Source organism: Salvelinus namaycush, chromosome 42, assembly GCF_016432855.1.
Source record: "Salvelinus namaycush isolate Seneca chromosome 42, SaNama_1.0, whole genome shotgun sequence".
Taxonomy (NCBI): Eukaryota; Metazoa; Chordata; class Actinopteri; order Salmoniformes; family Salmonidae; genus Salvelinus; species Salvelinus namaycush.
In genome coordinates this window covers 15297300-15323961 of record NC_052348.1, presented here as the reverse complement: position 1 = coordinate 15323961, position 26662 = coordinate 15297300, and the positions used below count along the sequence as shown (strand labels likewise).

Here is a 26662-nt window from a genome sequence, read left to right as displayed (position 1 = left end):
CAAATTTATTGTCTAACCCCTGCAATCTAGGGCAGGGAACCCCAGTGACAGTGGAGTAGCCAATGATATTTTTACACTGGACAACATCAATTGTGACGTAGTTTGTGTATTTTCCCGCCTGCCTTCCTGCCTAAAAATCCAGACGTTATGACGTCACAACGGGTTTATTTTGTCATAATTCATAATAGTCTTTATCAGCCAACAGTTAAAAAGAGATTCATTGTGACTTAAAACATATTTACCAAGAAAAGAATGTTCATATAGTATGTTCTATACACTACAAAATTGAGCAATCTATAATGCATGAGGGAAAGATATGTTTAATTCCTGACAGACAGCAGATAACTTGAAGGTTACAATTAATACTTTTGAATAAAAAAACTGGAGGAAACCTAGAGCCACAGAAACAAGCCTATCATATGCCTGCCAGTATCAGGAGACACACCTACAGTGCATTCGGAAAGTATTCAGACCTCTTGACTTTTTCCACATTTTGTTACGTTACAGCCTTATTCTAAAATGGATTAAATTGTTTTTTTCTTCTTCTCATCAATCTACACACAATATCCCATAATGACAAAGCAAAAACAAAAAAAACGAAATGTCCCATTTACATAAGTATTCAGACCCTTTACCCAGTACTTTGTTGAAGCACCTTTGGCAGCGATTACAGCCTCAAGTCTTCTTGGGTATGACGCCTCAAGCTTGGCACACCTGTATTTGGGGAGTTTCTCCCATTCTCCTCTGCAGATCCTCTCAAGCTCTGTCAGGTTGGATGGGGAGCTATTTTCAGGTCTCTCCAGAGACGTTCGATCGGATTCAAGTCCGGGCTCTGGTTGGGCCACTCAAGGACATTCAGAGACTTGTCCCGAAGCCACTCCTGCATTGCCTTGGCTGTGTGTTTGGGATTGTTGTCCTGTTGGAAGGTGAACCTTCGCCACAGTCTGAGGTCCTGAGCGCTCTGGAGTAGGTTTTCATCAAGGATCTCGCTGTACTTTGCTCTGTTCATCTTTCCTTTGATCCTGACTAGTCTCCAAGTCCCTGCTGCTGAAAAACATCCCACCATGGTGCCACCACCATGCTTCATCCCACCATGGTGCCAGGTTTCCTCCAGACGTGACACTTGGCATTCAGGCTAAAGAGTTCAATCTTGGTTTCATCAGATCAAATAATCTTGTTTCTCATGGTCTGAGAATCCTTTAGGTGCCTTTTGGGGGACAGGCAGAGGTTGGAGGAGACCGGCCGGAGCTTGCCGAGGAGTCTTGTTCTGTGCACACACCATGCAAGCGGCGACGAATGCGGACACGTCAGGGACCATAATAGGCCACCAAAAGAGCTGTCGCACAAAGGCCAGGGCCTGACGGGTGCCCATGTGGCAGGCAAGCCTGGAGACTGGGCCCACTCCAGGACCGCGGAGCAGATGGCATCAGGAACGAACATCCAGTTATCAGGGGCCTCCCCCGGGGTTCGGCTGGGAACGCTGCACCTCACGGACCTGCTTCCCTATTGACCCGCTGCTGAGTGCCATCGCCAGGCACGAAGTGGGAAGGATGGTCTCGGGTTCCGGGGTAGTAGTCGTGGGGCTATAGCGATGGGACAGTGCATCTGGCTTGACATTCTTGGATCCTGGAGAAGTTGAACCATGTGAACAGCAGGGCCCATCTGGCTTGCCTGGAGTTGAGGCGCTTGGCGGTGCAGAGATACTCCAGGTTCTTGTGGTCAGTCCACACAATTAACGGATGTTCCGCCCCCTCCAGTCAGTGCCTCCATTCCTCCAACGCCATCTTCATCGCGAGAAGCTCATGATTCCCCACATCGTAGTTCCTTTCCGTGGCATTGAGGCGATGGGAGAAGAAGGTGCAGGGATGTAGCTTGAGGTCAAGGGCAGGACGAGATGGGTGACGGGATGGGTCAGGATGAACCAGGATGGGAGCTGTGGTGAAGCGGTGTTTGAGGTCCCAGAACGCCTGGTCAGCAGCTGGAGACTACGTGAACAGAACCTTGGGCGAGGTGAGTGCTGACAGGGGGGAAGCCAGGGTGCTGTAACCCCGGATAAAGCGACAATAGAAGTTGCCGAACCCCAGAAAATGTTGCAGCTGTACCCTGGACGTAGGCTGAGGCCAATCCATCACTGCTCTCACCTTCCCGGGATTCATCTGGACACTCCCAGCAGAGATGATGTAACCCACAAAAGGGATGGTGGAGCGAAGGAACTCGCACTTCTCTGCCTTCACAAACAGCTTATTCTCCAGAAGACGTTGAAGAACCTGCCGGACGTGGAGCATGTGTTCTTGAGGGGAGCGGGAGAAGACGAGGATGTCATCAATGTAGACAAAGACCAACTGTTTAAACATGTCGCGGAGAACATCATTCACCAGAGCCTGGAACAAAGCAGGGGCATTGGTGAGGCCAAAGGACATGACCAGATACTTGTAGTGGCCACTGGCCGTGTTGAAGGCGGTCTTCCACTCGTCCCCCTCTCGTATCCGCACCAGGTGGTAGGCGTTCCATCGATCCAGCTTGGAAAATACAATGGCCCCCTGGAACGCCTCGAAGGCCGAGGAAATGAGAGATAGCGGGTAACGGTTCTTAACCATAATGTCATTGAGTCCCCAGTAGTCAATGCACATGCGCAGGGTCATATGCTTTTTCTCCACGAAGAAGAACCCCGCGCCGGCAGGAGAGGAAGAGGGACAGATAAATCCAGCAGCTAGGGAGTCCCCAATGTAGGTATCCATAGCCTTCGTCTCCGGTCCCGACAGAGAGCACAGACGTCTCCGGGGCGGCGTGGTGCTAGGGAGAAGGTCAATCCCGCAGTCATAGAGTCGGTACGGCGGAAGCGACATGGCCCGGGTCTTGCTGAACACCTCCCGGAGGTCCTGGTACTCCGCTGGAATGGCGGAGAGATCCGGGGCACCTTCCGAGCCGCCAGGAAGACGTCCCAGGGCAGGTTGTGCTGACTTCAGGAAATGGCCGTGGCAGAACGGGCTCCAGCCCATGATGGCACCAGTAGACCAGTTAATGAGGGGATTGTGTTGTTCGAGCCAGGAGAATCCAAATACCACTGGAATTAGAGGCGACTTGATGAGGCGACTGGATAGCCTCGCTGTGGTTTCCTGACACCTGTAGGTTGATGGGAGTGGTGTTTGGGTGACTCGGCCTATAGATCAACCGTCCAGCGCTCTAACGTCCATGGGAATGGAGAGGGGCTGAGTGGGGATGTTCAGCTCGGACGCCAGCGTAGCGTCCAAAAGGCTCTCGTCGGCCCCAGAGTCAATGAGAACCCGGACAGATTTGGACTGGTCTCCTTAGAGCAGAATGGCATGTAAAGGGGTGCGAGCAGGGGAAGCAGGAACGTTCCTCATATGGCTCATCAGAGTACTTGCTCCTACCGGTGAGTCTGTTTTCTTTAAAGGACAAGAGGACACAAAATGACCAAGAGTCCCGCAATACAGACAACTCTTCGTGTCGATCCTGTATTGCCATTGCGCTGGCTCTAGCCCAGCTCTGCCTAGTGGCATAGACTCAGTAAGCGGTGACTCGCCCGTCTTCAGCAGCCCTCAGGGCAGGTCGGGAAGCCTCAGGTTCTCTCAGCAACGAGACCATCGGGAGCTTCCGGGAATGACTCGGAAGCAAGGTGGGATCCTTGTGCGTGCGAGCGAAATCCAATTTCCGTCGTCCCCATAATCGCCCATCGATACGGATGGTCAAAGCGATGAGGGAATTGAGCTCCGTAGGTAACTCCCGGGCTGCAAGCTCGTCCTTGACCTCCTCCGAGACGCCATGCAGGAACATATCGAACAGTGCCTCTTGATTCCAAGCACTCTCCGCTGCCAACGTGCGGAAATCCACCGCATAGTCAGCTACACTGCGGGAGTCCTGCCGAAGCTGGATTAGCCTCCAGGCGGGCTCACGCCCAGAGAACGGGTCATCAAAGACCGTCCTCACTTCCCCAACAAACCCCTCCAGACCAGCGCATATGGCAGTAGCCCAGGTGAAAGCCCTCCCGGACATCAGCGTGATGAGGTAGGCTATGTTGGAGCGATCCGAAGGGAAGGAGGATAGCTGGAGCTCGAAGACGAGGTCACAATGAGCTAGGAATGCCCGACAGGTGCTCGGCTCTCCATTGAAGCGTTCCGGAGGAGGTAAGCCGGGCTCCCGAGAAGTTGGAGTGACCGATGAGACGGCACTGCTAGCAGCTGAGTTGCTGAGGAGCAGTGGGGTTACCACCATGGTAGGCGGCCTTCCAGCTAACTCGTGGAATTGCTCCAGCAAACTGTCCAACGCCCAGTCATGGCGTTCAGCCAACGTTTGGACTCCCTCGAAGCAATTCCTTGTGCATACCGATGGTGGCTCCCTGGGTGGAGATGTCGTTGCGCAGCTAGCCCGGGTCTGCTGGGTCAGTCATGGCCAGTTCGTACTATCAGGAATCAGAAGTAACAATGTTTATACAGCAACAGGGGCAAAGGTACAGGACAGCAGGCAGGCTCAGGGTCAGGTCAGGCAGAGGTCGGTAATCCAGAGGTGGGGAAAAGGTAAAGGACGACAAGCAGGCTCAGGGTCAGGGGCAGGCAGAGTGGTCAGGCAGGGGGTACAGGGTCGGGACATGCAAGGGTCAAAAACCAGGAGGACGAGAAAAGAGAGACTGGGGAAAAGCAGGAGCTGAATACAAAAACGCTGGTTGACTTCACAAACAAGACAAACTGGCAACAGGCTAACAGAGAACGCAGGTATAAATACACAGGGGATAATGGGGAAGATGAGAAACACCTGGAGGGGGGTGGAGACAATCATAAAGACAGGTGAAACAGATCAGGGTGTGACAGTCTCAGATGACATCCTAGCCTGGAGGAGTACCACCAGCATGAGGAGTCAGAGGCGACACAGTTTGGTAGCCTGACTACAGTTCCTGGTTTGACCACTATTACTGGTCTGGAGTATCCGTGACTGAGCATCACTTTGACATCATTGGCAGAGTTAACAGCTTTTAGTATTGTATACACACCCTAGACCACCACCACTACAGGTGGGGCATAGCTCCCCTTCCCCTCTCTCAGGAGGGAGTGAAGAGTACTGAGGGATGATCAGGACTGGTTGGACACAGGCCTTGTCAGGTTACCAGACTGCTGCACATTGCTCCCAGCAGGCATAGGTACGACTTGTACCTGTGTGCCCTGTTATACCTCTCTCATGTCTGGGAACTTGGCAGTCAAATAGATTTTCTTCCCAGCCACATCGACCACCACGGGGTACACAAAATACGCCACAGGGGAAGGGAGAGCTACACCAGGGGGGAAGGCTGTGGTGGTCTGGGAGGGGGAGTGGAGGGGTTAGCTGGAACTCCTTACACCCGTCTCCCCTCTCCTCGTCCTTCGGGGTGACCTGATAGCCTTCAAGGAACCAGACGTCCTCAGAGCGCTTCTGGAGCCCTAGGAACCAAAATAGAATGGAATGGATCGATTGTTCATGTTCAGAATTGCCCACTAAAAGTACAATGTTGTAACGGTTGTCCTCCTCCTCTTCGGAAGAAGAGGAGGAGTAGGGATTGGACCAAAGCGCAGCGTTGTTATACGACATGATATTTATTAAACAAGACGAAAAGTAAACACACTTGAGAATTTACAAAATAATAAACGAAGTCAACAGACCTGAACAAACGAACTTACACATACACGAAGAACGCATGAACAGGTACAGACTAGACTAGACTACACAAACGAACGAACAAACGAAACAGTCCCGTGTGGTGCACAGACACAGACACGGAAGACAACCACCCACAAACAAACAGTGTGAACAGCCTACCTTTATATGGTTCTCAATCAGAGGAAACGTCAAACACCTGTCCCTGATTGAGAACCATATAAGGCTAATTACCACTGACCTAAACATAGAAACACAAAACATAGAATGCCCACCCCAACTCACGCCCTGACCAACTAAATACATACAAAAACAAGAGAAAACAGGTCAGGAACGTGACAAATGTTTATTACATTTTTATTGTAACACAAAATGTACAGTCAACAGTAAATGAATGGCCATTTATGATGATGATAATGAAAATACTCACTGCGGAAATATTTGTGACCGTTTGTAACACCTATACCTGTTAAGGATAAGAAATGGATGACCATTTATGATGATGATGATAATGAAGATTTTGCAAAAATACACAATATATACAAAAGTATGTGGACATCCCTTAAAATTAGTGGATTTAGCTATTTCAACTACACCTGTTGCTGACAGGTGTATAAAATCGAGCACCCAGCCATGCAATTTCCATAGACAAACATTGGCAGTAAAATGGCCTTACTGAAGAGCTCAGCGACTTTCAACGTGGCAACGTCATAGGATGCTATTGCTACGTTTCCAACAAGTCAGTTTGTACAATTTCTGTACTGCTAGAGCTGCCCCGGTCAGCGGTAAGTGCAGTTATTGTGAAGTGGAAACGTCTAGGTGCAACAACGGCTCAGCGGTAGGCCACACAAGCTCACAGTACGGAACCGCCGAGTTTCGAAGCGTGTAGTGTGTAAAAATCGTCTGTCCTCGGTTGCAACACTCACTACCGAGTTCCAAATTGCCTCTGGAAGCAATATCAGCACAAGAACTGTTTGTTGGGAGCTTCATGAAATGGGTGTCCATGGCCGAGCAGCCGCACACAAGCCTAAGATCACCATGCGCAATGTCAAAAGTTGGCTGGAGAAGTGTAAAGCTCGGCGCCATTGGACTCTGGAGCAGTGGAAACACGTTCTCTGGAGTGATGAATCACGCTTCACCATCTGCCAGGAGAATGCTACCTGCCCGAATGCATAGTGACAATTGGAAAGACAACAACAACCACCCGAGCCACTGCCTGTAGACCCCGCTATCATCCAGAAGGCGAGATCAGTACAGGTGCATCAAAGCTGGGACTGAGAGACTGAAAAACAGCTTCTATTTCAAGGCCTTTAGACTGTTACATAGCCATCACTAGCACAGAGAGGCTGCTGCCTATATACACAGAAATCATTGGCCACTTAAATAAATGGAACACTAGTCACTTTAATAATGTTTATTTAATGTTTACATATCTTGCATTACTCATCTCATATGTATATACTTTATTCTATACTATTCTACTGCATCTTAGTCTATGCCGCTCTGACATTGCTCGTCCATATATTTATATATTCTTAATTCCATTCCTTTACTTAGATTTGTGTGTATTGGGTATATGTTGTGAAATTGTTAGATATTACTTGTTAGATTTTGCTGTACTATCGGAACTAGAAGCACAGGCATTTCGCTACACCCGCAATAACATCTGCCAAACACGTGTATGTGACCAATACAATTTGATTTGAAAGTTTGATGGAGGAGGAATAATGGTCTGGGGCTGTTTTTCATGGTTCGTGCTAGGCCCCTTAGTTCCAGTGAAGGGAAGTCTTAACGCTACAGCATACAATAACATTCTAGACGATTCTGTGCTTCCAACTTTGTGGTAACAGTTTGGGGGAAGCCCTTTCCTGTTTAAGCATGACAATGCCCCCGTGCACAAAGCAAGTTCCATACAGAAATGGTTTGTCGAGATCGATGTGGAAGAATTTGACTGGCCTGCACAGAGCTCTGACCTCAACCCCATCAAACACCTTTGGGATGAATTGGAGCGCCGACAGCAAGCCAGACCTAATCACCCAATATCATTGCCTGATCTCACTAATGCTCTTGTGGATGAATGGAAGAAAGTCCCCACAGCAATGTTCCAACATCTAGTGGAAAGCCTTCCCAGAAGAATGGAGGCTGTTATAGCAGCAAAGGGGGTCCAACTCCATATTAATGCCCATGATTTTGGAATGAGATGTTCGACGAGCATACTTTTGGTCATGTAGTGTATTTGCGGCTGTTTGTAACACCTTTGCCTGTCGAGGATAAAAATGTTAATATTTTTATCAAAGGAAAGGAATGCTTGTTCTTTGTTTGTTCTGACTGAAGGCAATGAACAACTCACCTATAATGTTTTTGATAACCTAATGGCATGACATCATATGAAAAGATCTCTTGACATTACACACAATGTGTGCATCCCAATAGACATTCTATTCCGTATATAGTCCACTACTTTTGACCAGTGCCCTATTGGCCCTGGTCTAAAACAGTGCACAAGGGAATAGGGTGACATTTGGGACTTACACAGTGTTGCATTTGTAAAGGAAGTTATGTAACATGGTATGCTTGTTTCTAATTAGATCACTAAACACATCACCATTAGGGATGGACTGTAGAAAGAAAGAGTTGATTCTGTGAAGAATACATCATGACATCACAAAGCTTGATAAATGCAAAAATAACCCATACAAAGGTTTACTTTAGAACACATGGTGCAAAGTCTCTGAGAAAAAAACACACTTTGTAAATAGTTACCGCCAACTCTATATTGATGATACCTACCTTTGTCATCAGATAACATCACGAGGATAGTCACTGCAGATAGAACACGGACAGCACTGTTGACATCCATGCCTGCAAAATGATCTGAAGTCTCTTTCCCATGGAAATCTATTATGAAGGCTGATACATGCTAATTAAACAACCCTCTCATGCCAGTGCTTTGTGATATAGCACAGAGCCTATTGTGACATTTAGAGTGTGCCAGAGGCCTTGTTTTGACAAATAGCTATAATATGGAAATATTACATCATATTCTTAATTATTTTGTTTGTTTTGAAGCGGGACAGTGTTTGAAAAGTAAAATGTTTGCCAGGACTTTGGTTGTCTCGCCGCCATTTTTTTGAATAAAGTTGTAATTGATAAAGTGATTACACCAAAAAACTTGATCAGATATACCACTAATAACCATATCCTATTGATGTTGTTACTTGCTACTGAATATGATTCAAGTACCCAACAAAGGATAACATATTGCTTAGTTATCGTCACACACAGGGTTAGGGAGTAATTTTATTACAACAAAGTGTAATCAGTTAAATTACCAGCAAAACATATTATAATCAGATAACTTTCAAATTCAGAAAGGATGTTTGCGAAGTTAAGTTTGTTCCACCTGAACGAGTCTGACCACACGTCAGAGACCACTCTGATGACACACCAAATGTATTTGATGGATATTTCTTGTCTTCCTCTAATTCCTCTTAAGTAACTGAAAGTAATCAGATTATACTGAATTTGGGTCATCCAAAAGTTACGTTACTGATTACAATTTTGGACAGGTAACCAGTAACTGTGAAGGATTACATTTAGAAAGTAACCTACCCAACCCTGAATTCCAACAGCATACCATCTGTACAGGCTACACTACTGTATCAGGCTGGCGGTTCCACCACAGCTGTTCTCTCCTTATCTGAACTGTAGAGACTTGTTCTGAGAGAAGAACACAACATCTTATCAGTCATGATGATTCATTCAGTCAAGGAACTCTATCAATCCAATCCAGCTATTGGAAAGTACAGCTATGTTGTTAACAGCTATGGGTGTATAGTTATCAGTCCTTGAGCAAACAATGCCAAGGGTAAAGAACAACGAAGGTATACTGTGCGTTTGTTATAAGTTATATATAAAAAAGAGTACTTTCTTGAACATTGATTGTTACCTTGAAGTAATTACCTTGAGTTCTTAACTCCCTTGTGAATTGAGCCGGTGGGTGATTTAAATCAAAACTGGAGAATGAGCGCCATCTAACGGACATGAATAACACAACAGTGAGTAAAGGTAATACAGTAACAATGTTGCTAGAAAAGAACACACCAAGTGACCGAATAACTATGTAAGTACTAATAGAAATGCTGTTGTTTCATGTAAAGAAATATGATTGGCCTTTAGAAATGTCACTCAATTATTGGGTCCAAATCAAATCCAATCCTGGCCAGGGGTTTTGCAGGACTGTCTTGTTGCTTAGCAGCCCCAGACCCAAACATACGTTGTTATACAAAGTATAGTTCTTTGTTTCTAAAGGCACATGCATTTAGCCCTAAAATAATGTACTCATGACAAATTGTGATTTTATTCATTCTAAATAGTAGGCTATTTATTCTCATTCCATACACAGCACTGCAAACACTCATCCTGAATAGAAATTACTCAGAAAACGAACAAAAACTAATATAAACCTTTGGAGAAAAAAGTGTTTTGCTGAGCCATATAGTATTTGCTGAGCCAATTATAGTTTACTGCTGTAGAAATAAATATTGAAATGTTTTTTTTCACTCGTTTAATAATGATGGAATGTACCGCATCTTGATTATATTCTATTGTATTCTATATTGTACAATTCTAAGACGTGAAATTGTCTTTTACCAAAGTGATTCAACCCTACACATTCGACTATGCTGTATTTTCCAGAGGTGCATGCCACAGTGTCTGTGACGCCATGATTTCTAATGTAATCTGAGTCTCCAACAAATGAGAATGTGAGATTTTGGGGGAACAGCAAGAACAAGATGGCTGGCCCGGGACAAGGAAAGTGTTTGGCTTCTTTTCCATAAACGAGGCATTTCGTTGATAGTTTTCAGTTTCATTAGTAAATGTTTAGGCTACAAATTAGTTTTGTAACTATATATTTGTTGTTGTTGATATACCTACTTTTGCAATAGTTTGATCTAGAACTACGCAAACTTTAGTTGTGTTATTTTTCTTTCTTAATAAGCAATTGACGTTTCGAAGTATATTTGTTGTGAAGAGGAACATATACAAATAATCAAAATTAGTTAATCTGTGGTTTCCCGAAATTGTTTTGCAGAGTTTGAACTTTGGCAACTTTCTTACATATTTTAATATGTGCGTAAACATTTCCTTTCTGATATGTGCGTCAAGCGGGACATAAACATAGCACTTGTTAGTGGCTAGATACATAATTGATTTGAACGCTTCGTAAATGTAGTTAGTCTGGCCTTTAAAAGCTTTTCAGTGAATTGGACTAACAATGAGCTCGACTCGGGTGAGATCACAACAACCGCAGCAGAATCAGGCTGGCAGGTCCGCCACGGGCGCAGCGGTTATGTCCTTGCCGCACAGATTGGACACAAGCGAGGGGATTGAGATGGAGAACATACAGCACCAGGACTTGGGTCTCGGGGGAGCCATAGGCACACCATCACCCCCCTCAAGACAAGCCTGGAGTCGGGACAACCCGGGGTTCGAACCGGAGGATGAGATGATGGGGGCCGATTGGCCTCCGGCTAGCCCGGGGAGAAGATCAGTGTCCACGGGCTCCAGCAGTAGCTGCAGCAGCGGGTTGGGAAGTTATACCGCCGGAGGGAGCAGCACCCGCATCCACCGTGGATTATACCCGACCCCGACAGTGGATGCCCTGCAGCAAGACAGACATGACATCAAAAGCTGTGGGAAGAGGATACTGGAGAAAATAAGAGGTTAGTGTCACTTACGTTTCCTCCTTGTATGAAGAACACTACAGCTGCCAAGAGGTCTGGACCTTTATGACACAGGAGGTAGTGCACTTGCCCTTTAACTTGTAGAGACCTGGGTCATTGGCTCAAACACCTCTCTGGCCATTCTTCCACACTGTTCCATACACCACTTAGGTCAACACACACCTGTAGATGCCCTCCTTGGTAATGCACTGGCATCTCAAGCCGAGCATTGATGGTTAAGGAAGGATACTAATGTGGGTGTTGAAATTGTTTTTCCCCCAGTTCTATGGGGTACTCAGCTGATGGAGGACAGTGACAGCAGCAGAGAGAGGTACCTGAGGAACGTCCTGAGAGAAATGGTCACCTACGTCATCTTCCTCATCACACTGTGTATCTGTAAGTACCACACACACACACACACTCACGCACACACACACAAACACACATACACACACACACACACGGAGGCTCCGCATGAGGAGGCTACAACAGACTTCTTCCGTCACGACGTACCTCTAAGGCCCTTCTGCTAGCTTGCTAGCCCTGATCCGCTAGCTGTCTGAATCGCCGTGTCTCCAGCCAGATTAACTACTCACTGGACCCCTATGATCACTCGGCTACGCGTGCCTCTCCCTAATGTCAATATGCCTTGTCCATTGCTGTTCTGGTTAGTGATTATTGTCTTATTTCACTGTAGAGCCTCTAGCCCTGCTCAATATGCCTTAGCTAACCCTTCAGTTCCAACTCCCACACATGCGGTGACAACACCTGGTTTAAATTATGCTTCTAGAGACAATATCTCTCTCATCGTCACTCTATGCCTAGGTTTACCTCCACTGTATTCCCATCCTACCATACCTTTGTCTGTACATTATGCCTTGAATCTATTCTATCGCGCCCAGAAACCTGCTCCTTTTACTCTCTGTTCCGAAAGTACTAGACGACCAGTTCTTATAGCCTTTAGCCGTACCCTTATCCTACTCCTCCTCTGTTCCTCTGGTGATGTAGAGGTTAATCCAGGCCTAGCTCCACTCCCATTCCCCAGGCGCTCTCATTTGTTGACTTCTGTAACCGTAAAAGCCTTGGTTTCATGCATGTTAACATTAGAAGCCTCCTCCCCAAGTTTGTTTTATTCACTGCCTTAGCACACTCTGCCAACCCGGATGTCCTAGCCGTGTCTGAATCCTGGCTTAGGTTGACCACCAAAAACCCTGACATTTTCATCCCTAACTATAACATTTTCCAACAAGATAGAACTGCCAAAGGGGGCGGAGTGGTAATCTACTGCAGAGATAGCCTGCAGAGTTCTGTCATACTATCCAGGTCTGTGCCCAAACAATTCGAGCTTCTACTTCTAAAAATCACCTTTCCAGAAACAAGTCTCTCACCGTTGCCGCTTGCTATAGACCACCCTCTGCCCCTAGCTGTGCCCTGGACACCATATGTGAATTGATTGCCCCCCATCTATCTTCAGAGCTCGTGCTGCTAGGTGACCTAAACTGAGACATGCTTAACACCCCGGCCATCCTACAATCTAAACTTGATGCCCTCAATCTCACACAAATTATCAAAGAACTTACCAGGTACAACCCCAAATCTGTAAACACGGGAACCCTCATAGATATCATCCTAACCAACTTGCCCTCCAAATACACCTCTGCTGTTTTCAAACAAGATCTCAGCGATCACTGCCTCATTGCCTGCATCCGTAATGGGTCTGCGGTCAAACGACCACCCCTCATCACTGTCAAACGCTCCCTAAAACACTTCAGCGAGCAAGCCATTCTAATCGACCTGGCCTGGGTATCCTGGAAGGATATTGACCTCATCCCATCAGTTGAGGATGCCTTTTTATTCTTTAAAAGTGCCTTCCTCACCATCGTAAATAAGCATGCCCCATTCAAAAAATTTAGAACCAGGAACAGATATAGCCCTTGGTTCACTCCAGACCTAACTGCCCTTGACCAGCACAAAAACATCCTGTGGCGTACTGCATTAGCATCAAATAGCCCCCGTGATATGCAACCTTTCAGGGAAGTTAGGAACCAATATACACAAGCAGTTAGGAAAGCAAAGGCTAGCTTTTTCAAGCAGAAATTTGCATCCTGTAGCACACACTCAAAAAAGTTCTGGGACACTGTAAAGTCCATGTAGAATAAGAGCACCTCCTCCCAGCTGCCCACTGCTCTGAGGCTAGGAAACACCGTCACCACCGATAAATCCACTATATTTGAGAATTTCCATAAGCATTTTTCTACGGCTGGCCATGCTTTCAACCTGGCTACCCCGACCCCGGTCAACTGCCCTGCACCCCCCACAGCAACTCGCCCAAGCCTCTCCCATTTCTCCTTCACCCAATTCCAGATAGCTGATGTTCTGAAAGAGCTGCAAAATCTGGACCCCTACAAATCAGCCGGGCTAGACAATCTGGACCCTTTCTTTCCAAAATTATCTGCCGAAATTGTTGCAACCCCTATTACTAGCCTGTTCAACCTCTCTTTCGTATCGTCTGAGATCCCCAAAGATTAGAAAGCTGCCGTGGTCATCAATCTTTTCAAAGGGGGAGACACTCTAGACCCAAACTGTTACAGACCTATAGGCTACCCTGCCTTTCTAAGGTCTTCGAAAGCCAAGTTAATAAACAGATTACCGACCATTTCGAATCCCACCGTACCTTCTCCGCTATGCAATCTGGCTTCCGAGCTGGTCATGGGTGCAACTCAGCCACGCTCAAGGTACTAAACGATATCATAACTGCCATCGATAAGAGACAATACTGTGCAGCCGTATTCATCGACCTGGCCAAGGCTTTCGACTCTGTCAATCACCACATTCTTATCGGCAGACTCAACAGCCTTGGTTTCTCAAATGACTGCCTCGCCTGGTTCCCCAACTACTTCTCTGATAGAGTTCAGTGTGTCAAATCGGAGGGCCTGTTGTCCGGACCTCTGGCAGTCTCTATGGGGATGCCACAGGGTTCAATTCCCGGGCCGACTCTCTTCTCTGTATACATCAATGATGTCGCACTTGCTGCTGGTGATTCTCTGATTCACCTCTACGCAGACGACACCATTCTGTATACTTCTGGCCCTTCTTTGGACACTGTGTTAACAAACCTCCAGACGAGCTTCAATGCCATACAACTCTCCTTCCGTGGCCTGTCATACCTGTGGTATACGGTCTGATATACCACGTCTGTCAGCCAATCAGCATTCAGGGCTCGAACCACCCAGTTTATGAACCAGAATAACTATAGGATAGGCAAACCAATATAATTACATTGTAATAAGGTAGTAGTAAAAGTACATACACCTATCAAGTATAGCACTTTTGTGCTCTCGCATTTGTATTTTCTTGAAAACATATTGAAGTGGTATTACTATGTAACTGCTGCTCTTAGCTTGGACTAATACTGACATCTGTCCATGTGGATACTTTTACCCGCTGACCAGCTTTTCTCGCGGAAAAGTAATTTTCCAATCTCCTTAGGTCTGATAAACAACTCTGGCAGCGTATCAGGAAAGCTCCCTCAAGCCAGGAACTTCCATTAAAGTTTAGTCACTATTATCGTACGTTTGGGAATAGGATTGTGGGAAGATGATGAAAGTTCCAGAATACAGCACAACCGAGAGTCAGAATGCTATTAATCTAGTTTCACCACTCCTTATACCACGGCTGCTGAGAGGGAAAGTGTTCCTGTGCCAGAATGGGGTTTTGGGTGGATCAGGAAGTCATTTCCTGGCTGGATAGATGGAGCTAGATCAGCCAGTTTCTCAGCCAGGTGGGAGTCAATGAAATAGAGGCTTGGAAAATAGCATCTATATAAGCCATATGGGCTATATGTGTGTATGTTGGACTGTTTATGTATATTTATCTAGATATAGCTTATATATGGACCTGGATGCAGTCCAACAGAGCATATAAGAAAATACTACAATGGAATGCTGAATAAGTCGGGTTGGACGATACTTTTCTTATCAATCATCATGAAAAACGTATACTTAAAAACTTGAAATCAACCAATCCTCCATCTTTAAAATACCACAATCAAATCAAATCAAATTTTATTTGTCACATGCGCCAAATACAACAGGTGTAGTAGACCTTACAGTGAAATGCTTACTTACAAGCCCTTGACCAACAATGCAGTTTTAAGAAAAATAATTGTTATGTAAAAAAAAATAGCAAAGTTTAAAAAAAAGTAACAAATAATTAAAGAGCAGCAGTAAAATAACAATAGCGAGGCTATATACAGGGGGTACCGGTAAAGAGTCAATGTGCGGGGGCACCGGTTAGTCGAGGTAATTGTGGTAATATGTACATGTAGGTAGAGTTAAAGTGACTATGCATAGATAATAAACAGAGAGTAGCAACAGTGTAAAGGGGGGGGGGGGGGGGGCAATGCAAATAGTTTGGGTGGCCATTTGATTAGATGTTCAGGAGTCTTATTGCTTGGGGGTAGAAGCTGTTAAGAAGCCTTTTGGACCTAGACTTGGCGCTCCAGTACCGCTTGCCGTGCAGTAGCAGAGAGAACAGTCTATGACTAGGGTGGCTGGAGTCTTTGACAATTTTTAGGGCCTTCCTCTGACACCGTCTGGTATGGAGGTCCTGGATGGCAGGGAGCTCGGACCCAGTGATCTACTGGGCCGTACACATTACCCTCTGTAGTGCTTTGCGGTCGGGGGCCGAGCAGTTGCCATACAGGCAGTGATGCAACCAGTCAGGATGCTCTTGATGGTGCAGCTGTAGAACTTTTTGAGGATCTGAGGACCCATGCCAAGTCTTTTCAGTCTCCTGAGTGGGAATAGGTTTTGTCGTGACTGTCTTGGTGTGTTTGGACCAAGATAGTTTGTTGGTGATGTAGACACCAAGGAACTTGAAGCTCTCAAATTGCTCCACTACAGCTCCGTCGATGAGAATGGGGGCGTGCTCAGTCCTCCTTTTCCCGTAGTCCACAATCATCTCCTTTGTCTTGATCACATTGAGGGAGAGGTTGTTGTCCTGGCATAACACGGCCAGGTCTCTGACCTCCTCCCTATAGGCTGTCTCATCGTAGTCGGTGATCAGGCCTACCATGGTTGTGTCATCCTTAAACTTAATGATGGTGTTAGAGTCGTGCCTGGCCATGCAGTCATGAGTGAACAGAGAGTACAGGAGGGGACTCAGCACGCACCCCTGAGGGGCCCCCGTGTTGAGGATCAGCGTGGCGGATGTGGATCAGCGTGGATGCTACCTACCCTTACCACCTGTGGGCGGTCTGTCAGGAAGTCCAGGATCCAGTTGCACAGGGAGGTTTTTAGTCCCAGGGTCCTTAGCTTAGTGATGAGCTTTGAGGGCAATATGGTGTTGAACGCTGAGCTGTAGTCAATGAATAGCATTCTCACCTAGGTGTTCCTTTTGTCCAGGTGGGAAAAGACAGTGTGGAGTGCAATAGAGATTGCATCATATGTGGATCTGTTGGGGCAGTATGCAAATTGAAGTGGTCTAGGGTTTCTGGGATAATGGGATAATGGTGTTGATGTGAGCCATGACCAGCCTTTCAAAGCACTTCATGGCTACAGACGTGGGTGCTACGGGTCGGTAGTCATTCAGGCAGGTTACCTTAGTGTTCTTGGGCACAACGACTATGGTGGTCTGCTTGAAACATGTTGATATTACAGACTCAGTCAGGGACAGGTTGAAAATGTCAGTGAAGACACTTGCCAGTTGGTCAATGCATGCTCGGAGTACACGTCGTGGTAATCCGTCTGGCCTTGTGAATGTTAACCTGTTTAAAGATCTTACTCACATCGGCTATGGAGAGCGTGATCACACAGTCGTCTGGAACAGCTGGTGCTCTCATGAATGTTTCAGTGTTACTTGCCTCGAAGCGAGCATAGAAGTAATTTAGCTCATTTGGTAGGCTCGTGTCACTGGGCAGCTCGCGGCTGTGCTTCCCTTTGTAGTCTGTGATAGTTTGCAAGCCCTGCCACATCCGACGAGCGTCAGATCCGGTGTAGTACGATTCATTGTTAGTCCTGTATTGACTATGGAACGCTGAATACGTTTTATCCCTGTGACTTTGCTGCTTGTGGAAGTGTAAGCCTATTCCCTGTGCATGGGAGCTGGTTGACCAGATTCAAGTATACACAGATGTTTGGGGTTGCAACTGCTCTCCTGGCACCAATGACATGGATGTCAATTAAGGCAGCCCTATTCAGAGGTGTTGGGTTAAATGCGGAAGACACATTTCAGTTGAATGCATTCAGTTGTGCAACTGACTAGCTATCCCCTTTCCCCTATACGTTTTCTGTTTTCAGTGGCATCTTAAACAGGTCTTGGCCTCAGTGCGGTAGGCCAGGATTTGGTAGCTGATGCTAACATGAAGTCTCAGCTTGCAGTATAATACTGGCTCTCACTGTACCTGTTGGACCACTCAGAGAGAGAAACACATGATCAACACAAAGATGTAGTTCACAATATTGTTGTATACATTTCTTAGAAGTGTAAGCCATTGGGGGGGGTTGTTTTAAGAATGTCATACCATGGACCATTTAGCTATTTTATTTAAAATTTTAGGACCCCTTTAGGTATCCCCCCCAAATATATATATATATATATATATATATATTGAATTTGTCCTTTACTACTATAGCCCATAGAAACGCATTGAATAACACATTCATAAATGGCAAAAAAGACAGTCAAAAAATGTATCATAAGTTTTGGAAGTGTCTGTCCTATATCTTGGACATATACGAAAGCTCAGGCAATGTTTTAGTTTTTTTTACACATATTTAACCCCTTACGTTTGTTGGAACAAAACTACCTCCATACTTTCATTTGTATGGGTTACCTTTAGACGAGTCCCATGACACTTGTCATAGAGCAAAACCAAGAAAGCCATCATGTTCGTGAGATTCTTACCTTTCTATAGAGTGGTCATATTAGTTTGTAGGCCAAACCGTTCAGACGCTACAGACGTTTTCTTGAGATGAACTTTTTTAGGGATGTCTCCTGGTCAGACAAACAGAGCTCTAGCTCTGCCACTTTCCACCTCAGATGCGGAAGACCGCCACAGGCGGATGCGGTGGATTGAGACATAGCCCATGCAAAAAAACAGATATCTCGAGCTTAAAGGAAAATTCCACCCCAAAAATGTTGGTATTCTTTGGTATTTGTTTGATTAGTCGATTGTTGACATCGTCCCAAAATGTTTTGCTTGTCAGCAATCAAGTTTTCAAGATATGTAACTTTCAAAATACAAAAATCATCCCATCATATGACTTAAAATACAGCATCATATGATGCAAAATGCATTATACGGGGATGATTTCTGTATTTTGAAAGTTACATATCTTGAAAACTTTATTGCTGACAAGTAAAATATTTCGGGACTATGTCAACAATGGACAAATGAAACAAATACCAAAAGATAGTTTCTGGGTGGAGTTTTCTTTTAAACTGATGGATTTTGATGGGGATTTTTTAAATTATGTTACTTAGATTGATGCACCGGTGTGTCAATAGACTCTATGGGGGTAAACACAATATAGGCTATTACAACTGTAGCATGACAGTAACATATAGTATAACATTAATGCCGTTATTCATTATTTTAAACATTGGTTATGTATACAAGCATGTATGAAATAAACAGTTATTAGAAAATGCTGAATAGGTATACTAAAAACACAAAAGAAAATTCACCATAATCTCATCCAGAGAAACTCTTACAGTATCTTGTGTTGTGTAGTGACCTATGGGATGGTGGGCTCCAACATGTACTACTACACCAAGGTGATGTCCCAGCTCTTCCTGGATACACCACTGTCCCCGGGGGACACAGCCACATTCAGAAGCCTCTCAACTATGGGTGAATTCTGGAAGGTAATGAGTCAATTCCCCGGTTTGCGATGCAGTGGTTTAATCTCCTGCTTTGTGCTTTTTGTCTGATTGGAAAATAGAGCTTGGTGCTTAGTTATGGTATAACAAAGATGTCAATGCATTTACTTTGGCCCATGCTCAGTTACTCTATATATACAAAAGTATGTGGACACCCCTTCAAATTAGTGGATTTGTCTATTTCAGCCACATCCAGTGCTGACAGGTGTAAAATATCGAGCACACAGCCATGCATTCTCCATTAAAAAAACATTGGCAGTAGATTGGCCTTACTGAAGAGCTCAGTGACTTTCAACGTGGCACCGTCATAGGATGCCACCTTTCCAACAAGTCAGTTTATCAAATTTCTGCCCTGCTAGAGCTGTCCCGGTCAACTGTAACTGCAGTTATTGTGAAGTGGAAACGTCTAGCAGCAACAACGGCTCAGCCGCAAAGTGGTAGGCCACACAAGCTCACAGAACAGGACCCCCAAGTGCTGAAGCGCGTATTGCTTAAAAATCGTCTCACTAATGAGTTCCAAACTGCCTCTGGAAGCAACGTCAGCACAACAACTGTTCGCCAGGGCTTCATGAAATGGGTTTCTATGCCCAAGCAGCCGCACACAAGCGGTGTAAAGCTCGCCGCAATTGGACTCTGGAGCAGTGGAAACGCGTTCTCTGGAGTTATGAATCATGCTTCACCATCTGGCAGTCCGACGGATGAATCTGGGTTTGGCGGATGCATAGTGCCAACTGTCAAGTTTGGTGGAGGAGGAATAATGGTCTGGGGCTGTTTTTCATGGTTTGGGCTAGGCCCCTTAGTTCCAGTGAAGGGAAATCTTAACGCTACAGCATATAATGACATTCTAGACGTTTCTGTGCTTCCAACTTTGTGGCAACGGTTTAGGGAAGAACCTTTACTGTTTCAGCATGACAATGCCTGCGTGCACAAACCAAGGTCCATACAGAAATGCTTTGTCGAGATCGGTGTGGAGGAACTTGACTGGCCTGCACAGAACCCTGACCTCAACCCCTTCGAACACCTTTGGGATGAATTGGAACACCGACTGCGAGCCAGGCATAATCACCCAACATCAGTGCCCAACCTCACTAATGCTCTTGTGGCTGAATAGAAGCAAGTCTCTGCAGCAGTTCCAACATGTAGAGGAAAGCCTTCCCAGAAGCTTTTCCTCTACAACTCTGTATTAATGCTCAGGATTTTGGAATGAGATATTCGACGAGTAGGTGTCCACATACTTTTTGTTGTGTAGTGTATATGAAGCATAAAACCTAAGCAGCACACACTTAAAAGTATTTAGTTCAAATCACATTAATTAACACCAAATAGAACAATGGAGCATTTACATGAATCTAGTTAGAACCTAACAGACCACCAGAGCTTTCAGTTGAAATTCTCTCTCCACCATGCAGTTCACAGAGGGTCCCTTCCTGAACGGGATGTATTGGGAAGTGTGGTACAACAACAAGAGTCTCCCTGAGAACCACAGTATGATCTACTATGAGAACCTGCTACTGGGGGTGCCCCGCCTCCGCCAGGTCAAAGTTCGCAACGAATCCTGCTCCGTGCACGAGGACCTTAGGGACGAGGTGCAGGACTGCTACAACATGTACACCCCTAGCAACGAGGACAGCGCCCCCTTTGGCCCCATGAACGGAACTGCGTACGTCTACTAAACTACTATGCACTACTGTTAGATGTACAGTATAGTTAAATGGTAACGTATAAGAAAGCAACCATAAAGCTACAATTGGTTGTAATGCTAGAGACTAAACCAAAGCACTAGTTAAAACATGTGCTCTAGTGTTAACTGAAAGCACATTATGGATGCTGTCCACCAGATAAAAGTATGGCGTATAACGTCACTCACCAATAGCCACCAGTGAATACCAGGCCAAACTGTTTCACTGTGGCTCTATGATGAGTCTGACTGAGTCTGTCTGTCTTTCCACCAGGTGGATGTACACAGAGGAGAACAGCCTGAATGGGAGTAGTTACTGGGGCCAGGTGGCTACCTACGGTGGAGGGGGGTACTACCAGGACCTGGCCCGTTCCAGAGATGAGTCAGCCGGCTTGCTACGCTCCCTAAAACACCAGCTGTGGCTGGACAGAGGAACCAGAGCCGTCTTCCTGGACTTCTCCGTCTACAACGGCAACATCAACCTCTTCTGTATTGCCAGGTACAGAGCCCAGAGTTATTACATACGTATTACATGTTACTTAGGACTGTTTCACACTGGTTATATAGGTGATACATAGGTTCAATTCAGGCTCTCAAGACATCCATGGTTGGGATCAATGACTCATGCAATCCAATGGGAGTTCTCTAGTTACCATCCTCATCCATAATCTGGTGTTGTTGAACCTCGATTTTCACCCTAGAGGCTGAATACTGAATATCTCTTGTTCATTCAGTTTAACCTGTCTGCTTAACTGCCGGGATAAATACATTTGAATTGAATTGAATGTTTCAGGTTGGTGGTGGAGTTCCCTGCTACAGGAGGCGTAGTCACTTCCTGGCAGTTTCAGACGGTGCGTCTGATTCGCTACGTGTCCAGCTGGGACTACTTTGTCGGGGTGTGTGAGGTGGCCTTCTGCCTCTTCATCCTGTACTACGTGGTGGAGGAGGCCCTGGAGATACGCATTCACCGCCTGCGCTACTTCAAGAGCGTGTGGAACTGCCTGGACGTCCTCATCGTTGTGGTACGTAATTCAAGATGGCTGCCCTAGCAGGGAGTAGGAAGGGATGGAGTCTCCCTGAAACACCCAAGTAAAGAAGGGCTCTGTTCCAGTATCCACACTACCATACTACTTAGAATGAGTTAGTGCAATGAACATGCATTCTAAGTGGTAGGCTAGGATAGACATTGGAACAAAGGGAAGAGGTTTGTGATCCCAATATTGTTGTGTTGAGATTCCAAATATCCCCCTCCTCTTTTTCCAGTTGAGTGTTTCTGCCATAATCATCAACATCACCAGAACGTCCGTGGTGAGCAATCGTCTCAAAGACCTTCTGGAGAACCACAGCGCCCACCCCAGCTTCGAGCCTCTGGCACACCTCCAGGTTACGTTCAACAACATGGCCGCAGTCATCGTCCTCTTCTCCTGGGTGAAGGTAAGAATGGCTTTATGGTAGATTGACATGCTGAATGTAGCAATTGAGTGGGAATTGACCAGGAGCAGAACTTGAACCAGACACTCTGCAGTTGGTTACAGGATGAGGGTACTACTACCTGTGCCATAAAGGTCCAGACCTGTTGGCAGAAGCCAAAGTATGCTCCCATAAAGGGAGACTATATTAGCATGATTTTAATAGAAATAAAAAAAGACATAGAATTGAAATAACGCTATTCAAAGACACTTGAATTCTAACCTGGTTTCTGCTCATCTCTCCTCTTCAGCTCTTCAAGTTCATCAACTTCAACAAGACCATGAGCCAGCTGTCCACCACCATGTCTCGCTGTGCCAAGGACCTCATCGGCTTCGCCATCATGTTCTTCATCATCTTCCTGGCCTACGCTCAGCTGGCCTACCTGGTGTTTGGCACCCAGGTCAACGACTTCAGTACCTTCCAAGCCTGCATGTAAGTAACATTGGTTTGATTGGAATCAACCCAGGTTCCAAGATTCTCAGTTCTTTAGGTTCTCCATAGACAACCTTGGCTCCCAGATTGATTCGAATTTTGATTGCAATTTGACCCATTGGAACAATAATGGTAACGCACCCCTATAGCTTCATCTTAGCCTCTTCATAGCTTCTTCTTCTTGTTTTCTTTTCCATGTAGTTTTACCCAGTTCCGCATCATCCTGGGAGACTTTGAGTTCTCAGAGATAGAGGAGGCTAACCCAGTCCTGGGACCCATCTACTTCATCACCTTCGTCTTCTTCATCTTCTTCATCCTCATGGTGAGTTTTGATATACTACCATTGATAAATGTGTGGGTATATTGATATACATTTATATTGTACTATTTGATCTACATTATCTCGAGAGATTAAAGTTTGCTCTGACTGTCTTTTGTCTCCCTGTAGAATATGTTCCTGGCCATCATCAATGACACCTACTCGGAGGTGAAGGCAGACATGTCCCAGCAGAGGTCTGAGATGGAGATGACGGACCTCATTAAAAAGGTACGGGACCCAAATGGTATGTGGGGTTATTTGTTCTAGTAGGTGTATGTGATCCCTTAACACGTCATTGTAGCTGAGTATTTCAAACAACTGCAAGCTGACAAGTATCATAGCAACTTCATATTTAAGATTCTATGAAGTAAAGACTTCAATTGAAAAGGAGACTCAAGTTAATGTAAGTTTACATTACTGTTGAATATTATCAACATGTACTGAATAACTGCTAAATGCAGAATGAAAATGGCAACAACATTCACCTCAGAGAGTTGATAGGTGTCCTTGAGTTTGTCTGAGTGTTGGTTGTTCCTCTCCCTGCAGGGCTGTAACAAAGCCTTGATGAAGCTGAGACTGAAGAAGACCACTGTGGATGACATCTCAGACAGTCTGCGCCAGGCCGGTGGGAAACTCAACTTCGGCGAGCTCCGCCAGGACCTCAAAGGGTGACCGCTGCAGTGCCTGAAACCGAACTGGGGTTTCACTGACTAATTCATAAACATACACTATTTCATTAATTTCTACATACATACGAAGAAAGACATCAAGACACATGTGACATGTAATAGTACAACTAAATGTGTTGTTGTTTGTGTGTTTAGAAAGGGCCACACGGATGTGGAGATTGAGGCCATCTTTGCCAAGTATGACCACGGTGGGGACCAGGAGCTGACTGAGCACGAACACCAGCAGATGAGGGACGACCTGGAGAAAGAGAGAGTGAGTGGACGCACACAAACACACACACACACACACACACACACACACACACACACACACACACACACACACACACACACAGGGCAACGAGCTGCACACACACACACGTTTGCAGATGTTCAGTGTGTCTCTGCACATATGGCCAGGAGGACTTGGATCTGGAGCGCAGCTCGTTGCCCAGACCCACCAGTGGGCGGAGCTTCCCCCGTAGCCATGACGACTCGGAGGAGGATGATGACGAGGACAGCGGGCACAGCTCCCGTCGCCGCGGCAGCAGCTCAGGAGGCGTGCCCTACGAAGAGTTTCAAGTGTAGGTCGAGTTCTATTACCAGCCAAGTTGAAGTATTGGGCTTTTGAAAGGTCCTCTGTGTGTTTCCGACAGAGGATGTGCCTGATATTTAAATGTTTTAAATCATGTGTCGTAACTATGGATATAGCATGTTATATAGACGTGTTATTGACATTATTGTTCTGTTCTATTCCAGGCTGGTGCGTCGTGTTGACCGAATGGAGCACTCCATAGGTAGTATAGTGTCTAAGATCGATGCAGTGATTGTGAAGCTGGAGGCCATGGAGAGAGCTAAGCTCAAGAGGAGAGACGTGCTGGGAAAACTGCTGGAGGGGGTGCTGGAGGTGAGACGGAATGTACATGGACATACACACACACATGCCCATCTCGCCCACACCAAACACTTTTTAAAATCTTTCCTTCCCCTCTCTTTCTGTCCATCTCTCTCTCGTTACAACATCTCCCTTCTCCCTTTTGTCCCCCCCTCTCTCTGACTGTTAAGACTATTTATCTGGTCAATATGTTAGTGTATTATGTCTGTTTGTAACAGTGTGTTATATGTGAAAATGTTTAAGGACTCTTGGAAGATTTGTACAAATGAGGACTAAAAGATACTAATAAAATCAAATCTCTCCCCCTCCCCCAGGATGAGAGGCAGGGTCGGGACATGGACGTCCAGAGAGAGCAGATGGAGCGGCTGGTGAGGGAGGAGCTAGAGCGCTGGGAGTCTGACGACACTGTCTCACAGGTCAGCCACCACCAGCCCACCACTGCCATTGGTCCAGGAGCCCAACCACGCCCCCGCCCCTCCTCCTCCCTGTCTACTGACGGGGTGGACGCTGGGGGTAATGGGAGTGGCCACGTGTAAAACCCCACCCACCAGAAAGTTACACGGTAACGAGAAAGGGACATTCTAGTATTTTTACAGGTTCTAAGCGCCGAATCCTTACTTGAGATGTGTGCATGCAATTAGAATTTTCTGAAAATGTTCTCATTGACCTCAATGGAAGATTATCGTGGAAGTCCGAGTCACGCAGTCAAATTTTAAGTAAGGATTTGGACCTATCGGAGAGCAACCAAAATGGCTAAGGGTAACTTTAAGAGACATTTTAGTGAGGTTCGAGATTGTATTCATTGGTTGCGGCACAATAGGTTGTCGCACAAATGAAGATATCCTTGTGTAAATGTCCTTTCTGGTTGTGTTCTACATTATATACCAGTACACAGTCCCATCATCATCCCTCTGTATTTGTTTGAAATCTTTACATATGATACCACAATGGCAAAGTCACGTGCACAGCACCTCAGCTATCCAAGAGTGTGAGTGAAACGCACCCAATAGACTCATATGGTCTGAAAACAGTCCTACGTACTCCAGCTATAAGATGGTACATGCTTTAAGGCAAGCAAAATATGACCTGATGCATTTACAAAGCTTACAGTGCAAGCACAAGTACACGATTGTAGTGTTTAAAATGAAGGGCGAATACAATGAAGAATTAGGGTACATGAAGATGCTGGACACAATGAAGGGTACATGAAGGTTTTGATTATATTGGAGATATTACATGTGATGTAAATGAATTAGCCTCTAAGCTATTTCCATTTTGTTTATATTCTAAGAATACACGGCATATCATTGCTTTTCCTGTGCGGGTACGTAGCTCAAGGGCTTTTGGTTTTGATTACACCGTATATGCACGCACGCACATCTTGATATTCCACAGGGAAAAAATTGTCTCGATCGTTCATTTGCTGCTTTCCTTTTTGTCATTTTAATATAGTTACAAGTGTGGCTCATCCTGTCATAATTACTCATCTATATCACTTTGTAATGACTTACAAAACACCCTTCTTATAAACGTATAATATGATACATATTGTAACTTGAAACAAACTTCGATTTGGAGTGCATCTAGGGTCATGTGATCCTCGTGTGTATTATTATGTACGGTGCCTTGCAGTATTTTCTAGTCTTATTATTTTGTACTATTTTTGTGGTTACATACTGTATATCAAAGGTGTGAAAAATAAATCAAGTGTGTTGTGATGCTAAAACGATGAAGTGGTTGGTGTGTGTTAAAAAATCGTAAATTTAATCCGGGTCGTTGTTTGATTCGTTTGAACACACCGATAGTGACTCTAAACCTTGAATATAAGGTGTCCGTAATGGACCTGTCGTGTACATTGAACCGGGTTTGATTGGAGTTGCTATATGTTGGGGGATTAAGTGAGTTTAAATAGGATTACACCCTCTATTGACCTACATGCCTGTTCTG

The 26662-nt window shown here is 45.5% G+C and overlaps 1 protein-coding gene across 2 annotated transcripts; it reads left to right on the top strand.

The window, feature by feature from the left end:
* The first annotated feature begins 10408 nt into the window (after nt 1–10408).
* LOC120035038 (polycystin-2-like) lies at nt 10409–26444 on the top strand. Of its 2 annotated transcripts, none has more exons than XM_038981802.1 (15): nt 10409–11369; nt 11652–11765; nt 19105–19238; nt 20663–20913; nt 21206–21430; nt 21725–21953; nt 22195–22365; nt 22652–22833; nt 23035–23155; nt 23282–23380; nt 23699–23820; nt 23977–24094; nt 24244–24404; nt 24580–24727; nt 25030–26444. In XM_038981802.1, exons 1-15 carry the CDS (start codon nt 10922–10924, stop codon nt 25249–25251), a joined length of 2745 nt encoding a protein of 914 aa, XP_038837730.1. In that variant the 5' UTR covers nt 10409–10921; the 3' UTR covers nt 25252–26444. The 2 variants fall into 2 exon arrangements, with proteins under 2 accessions (XP_038837730.1, XP_038837729.1); XM_038981801.1 differs by having other exon boundaries at nt 24241–24404.
* Nucleotides 26445–26662: the final 218 nt, after the last annotated feature.

Bases quoted from the DNA above. Each gene is read 5' to 3' on its own strand.
- LOC120035038 (XM_038981801.1), top strand. From the start codon at position 10,922: ATGAGCTCGACTCGGGTGAGATCACAACAACCGCAGCAGAATCAGGCT. The intron at 11,766-19,104 runs GTAAGTACCACA...TGTGTTGTGTAG, and splicing joins CCTCATCACACTGTGTATCT to TGACCTATGGGATGGTGGGC. The intron at 22,366-22,651 runs GTAAGAATGGCT...TCTCCTCTTCAG, and splicing joins TCCTCTTCTCCTGGGTGAAG to CTCTTCAAGTTCATCAACTT.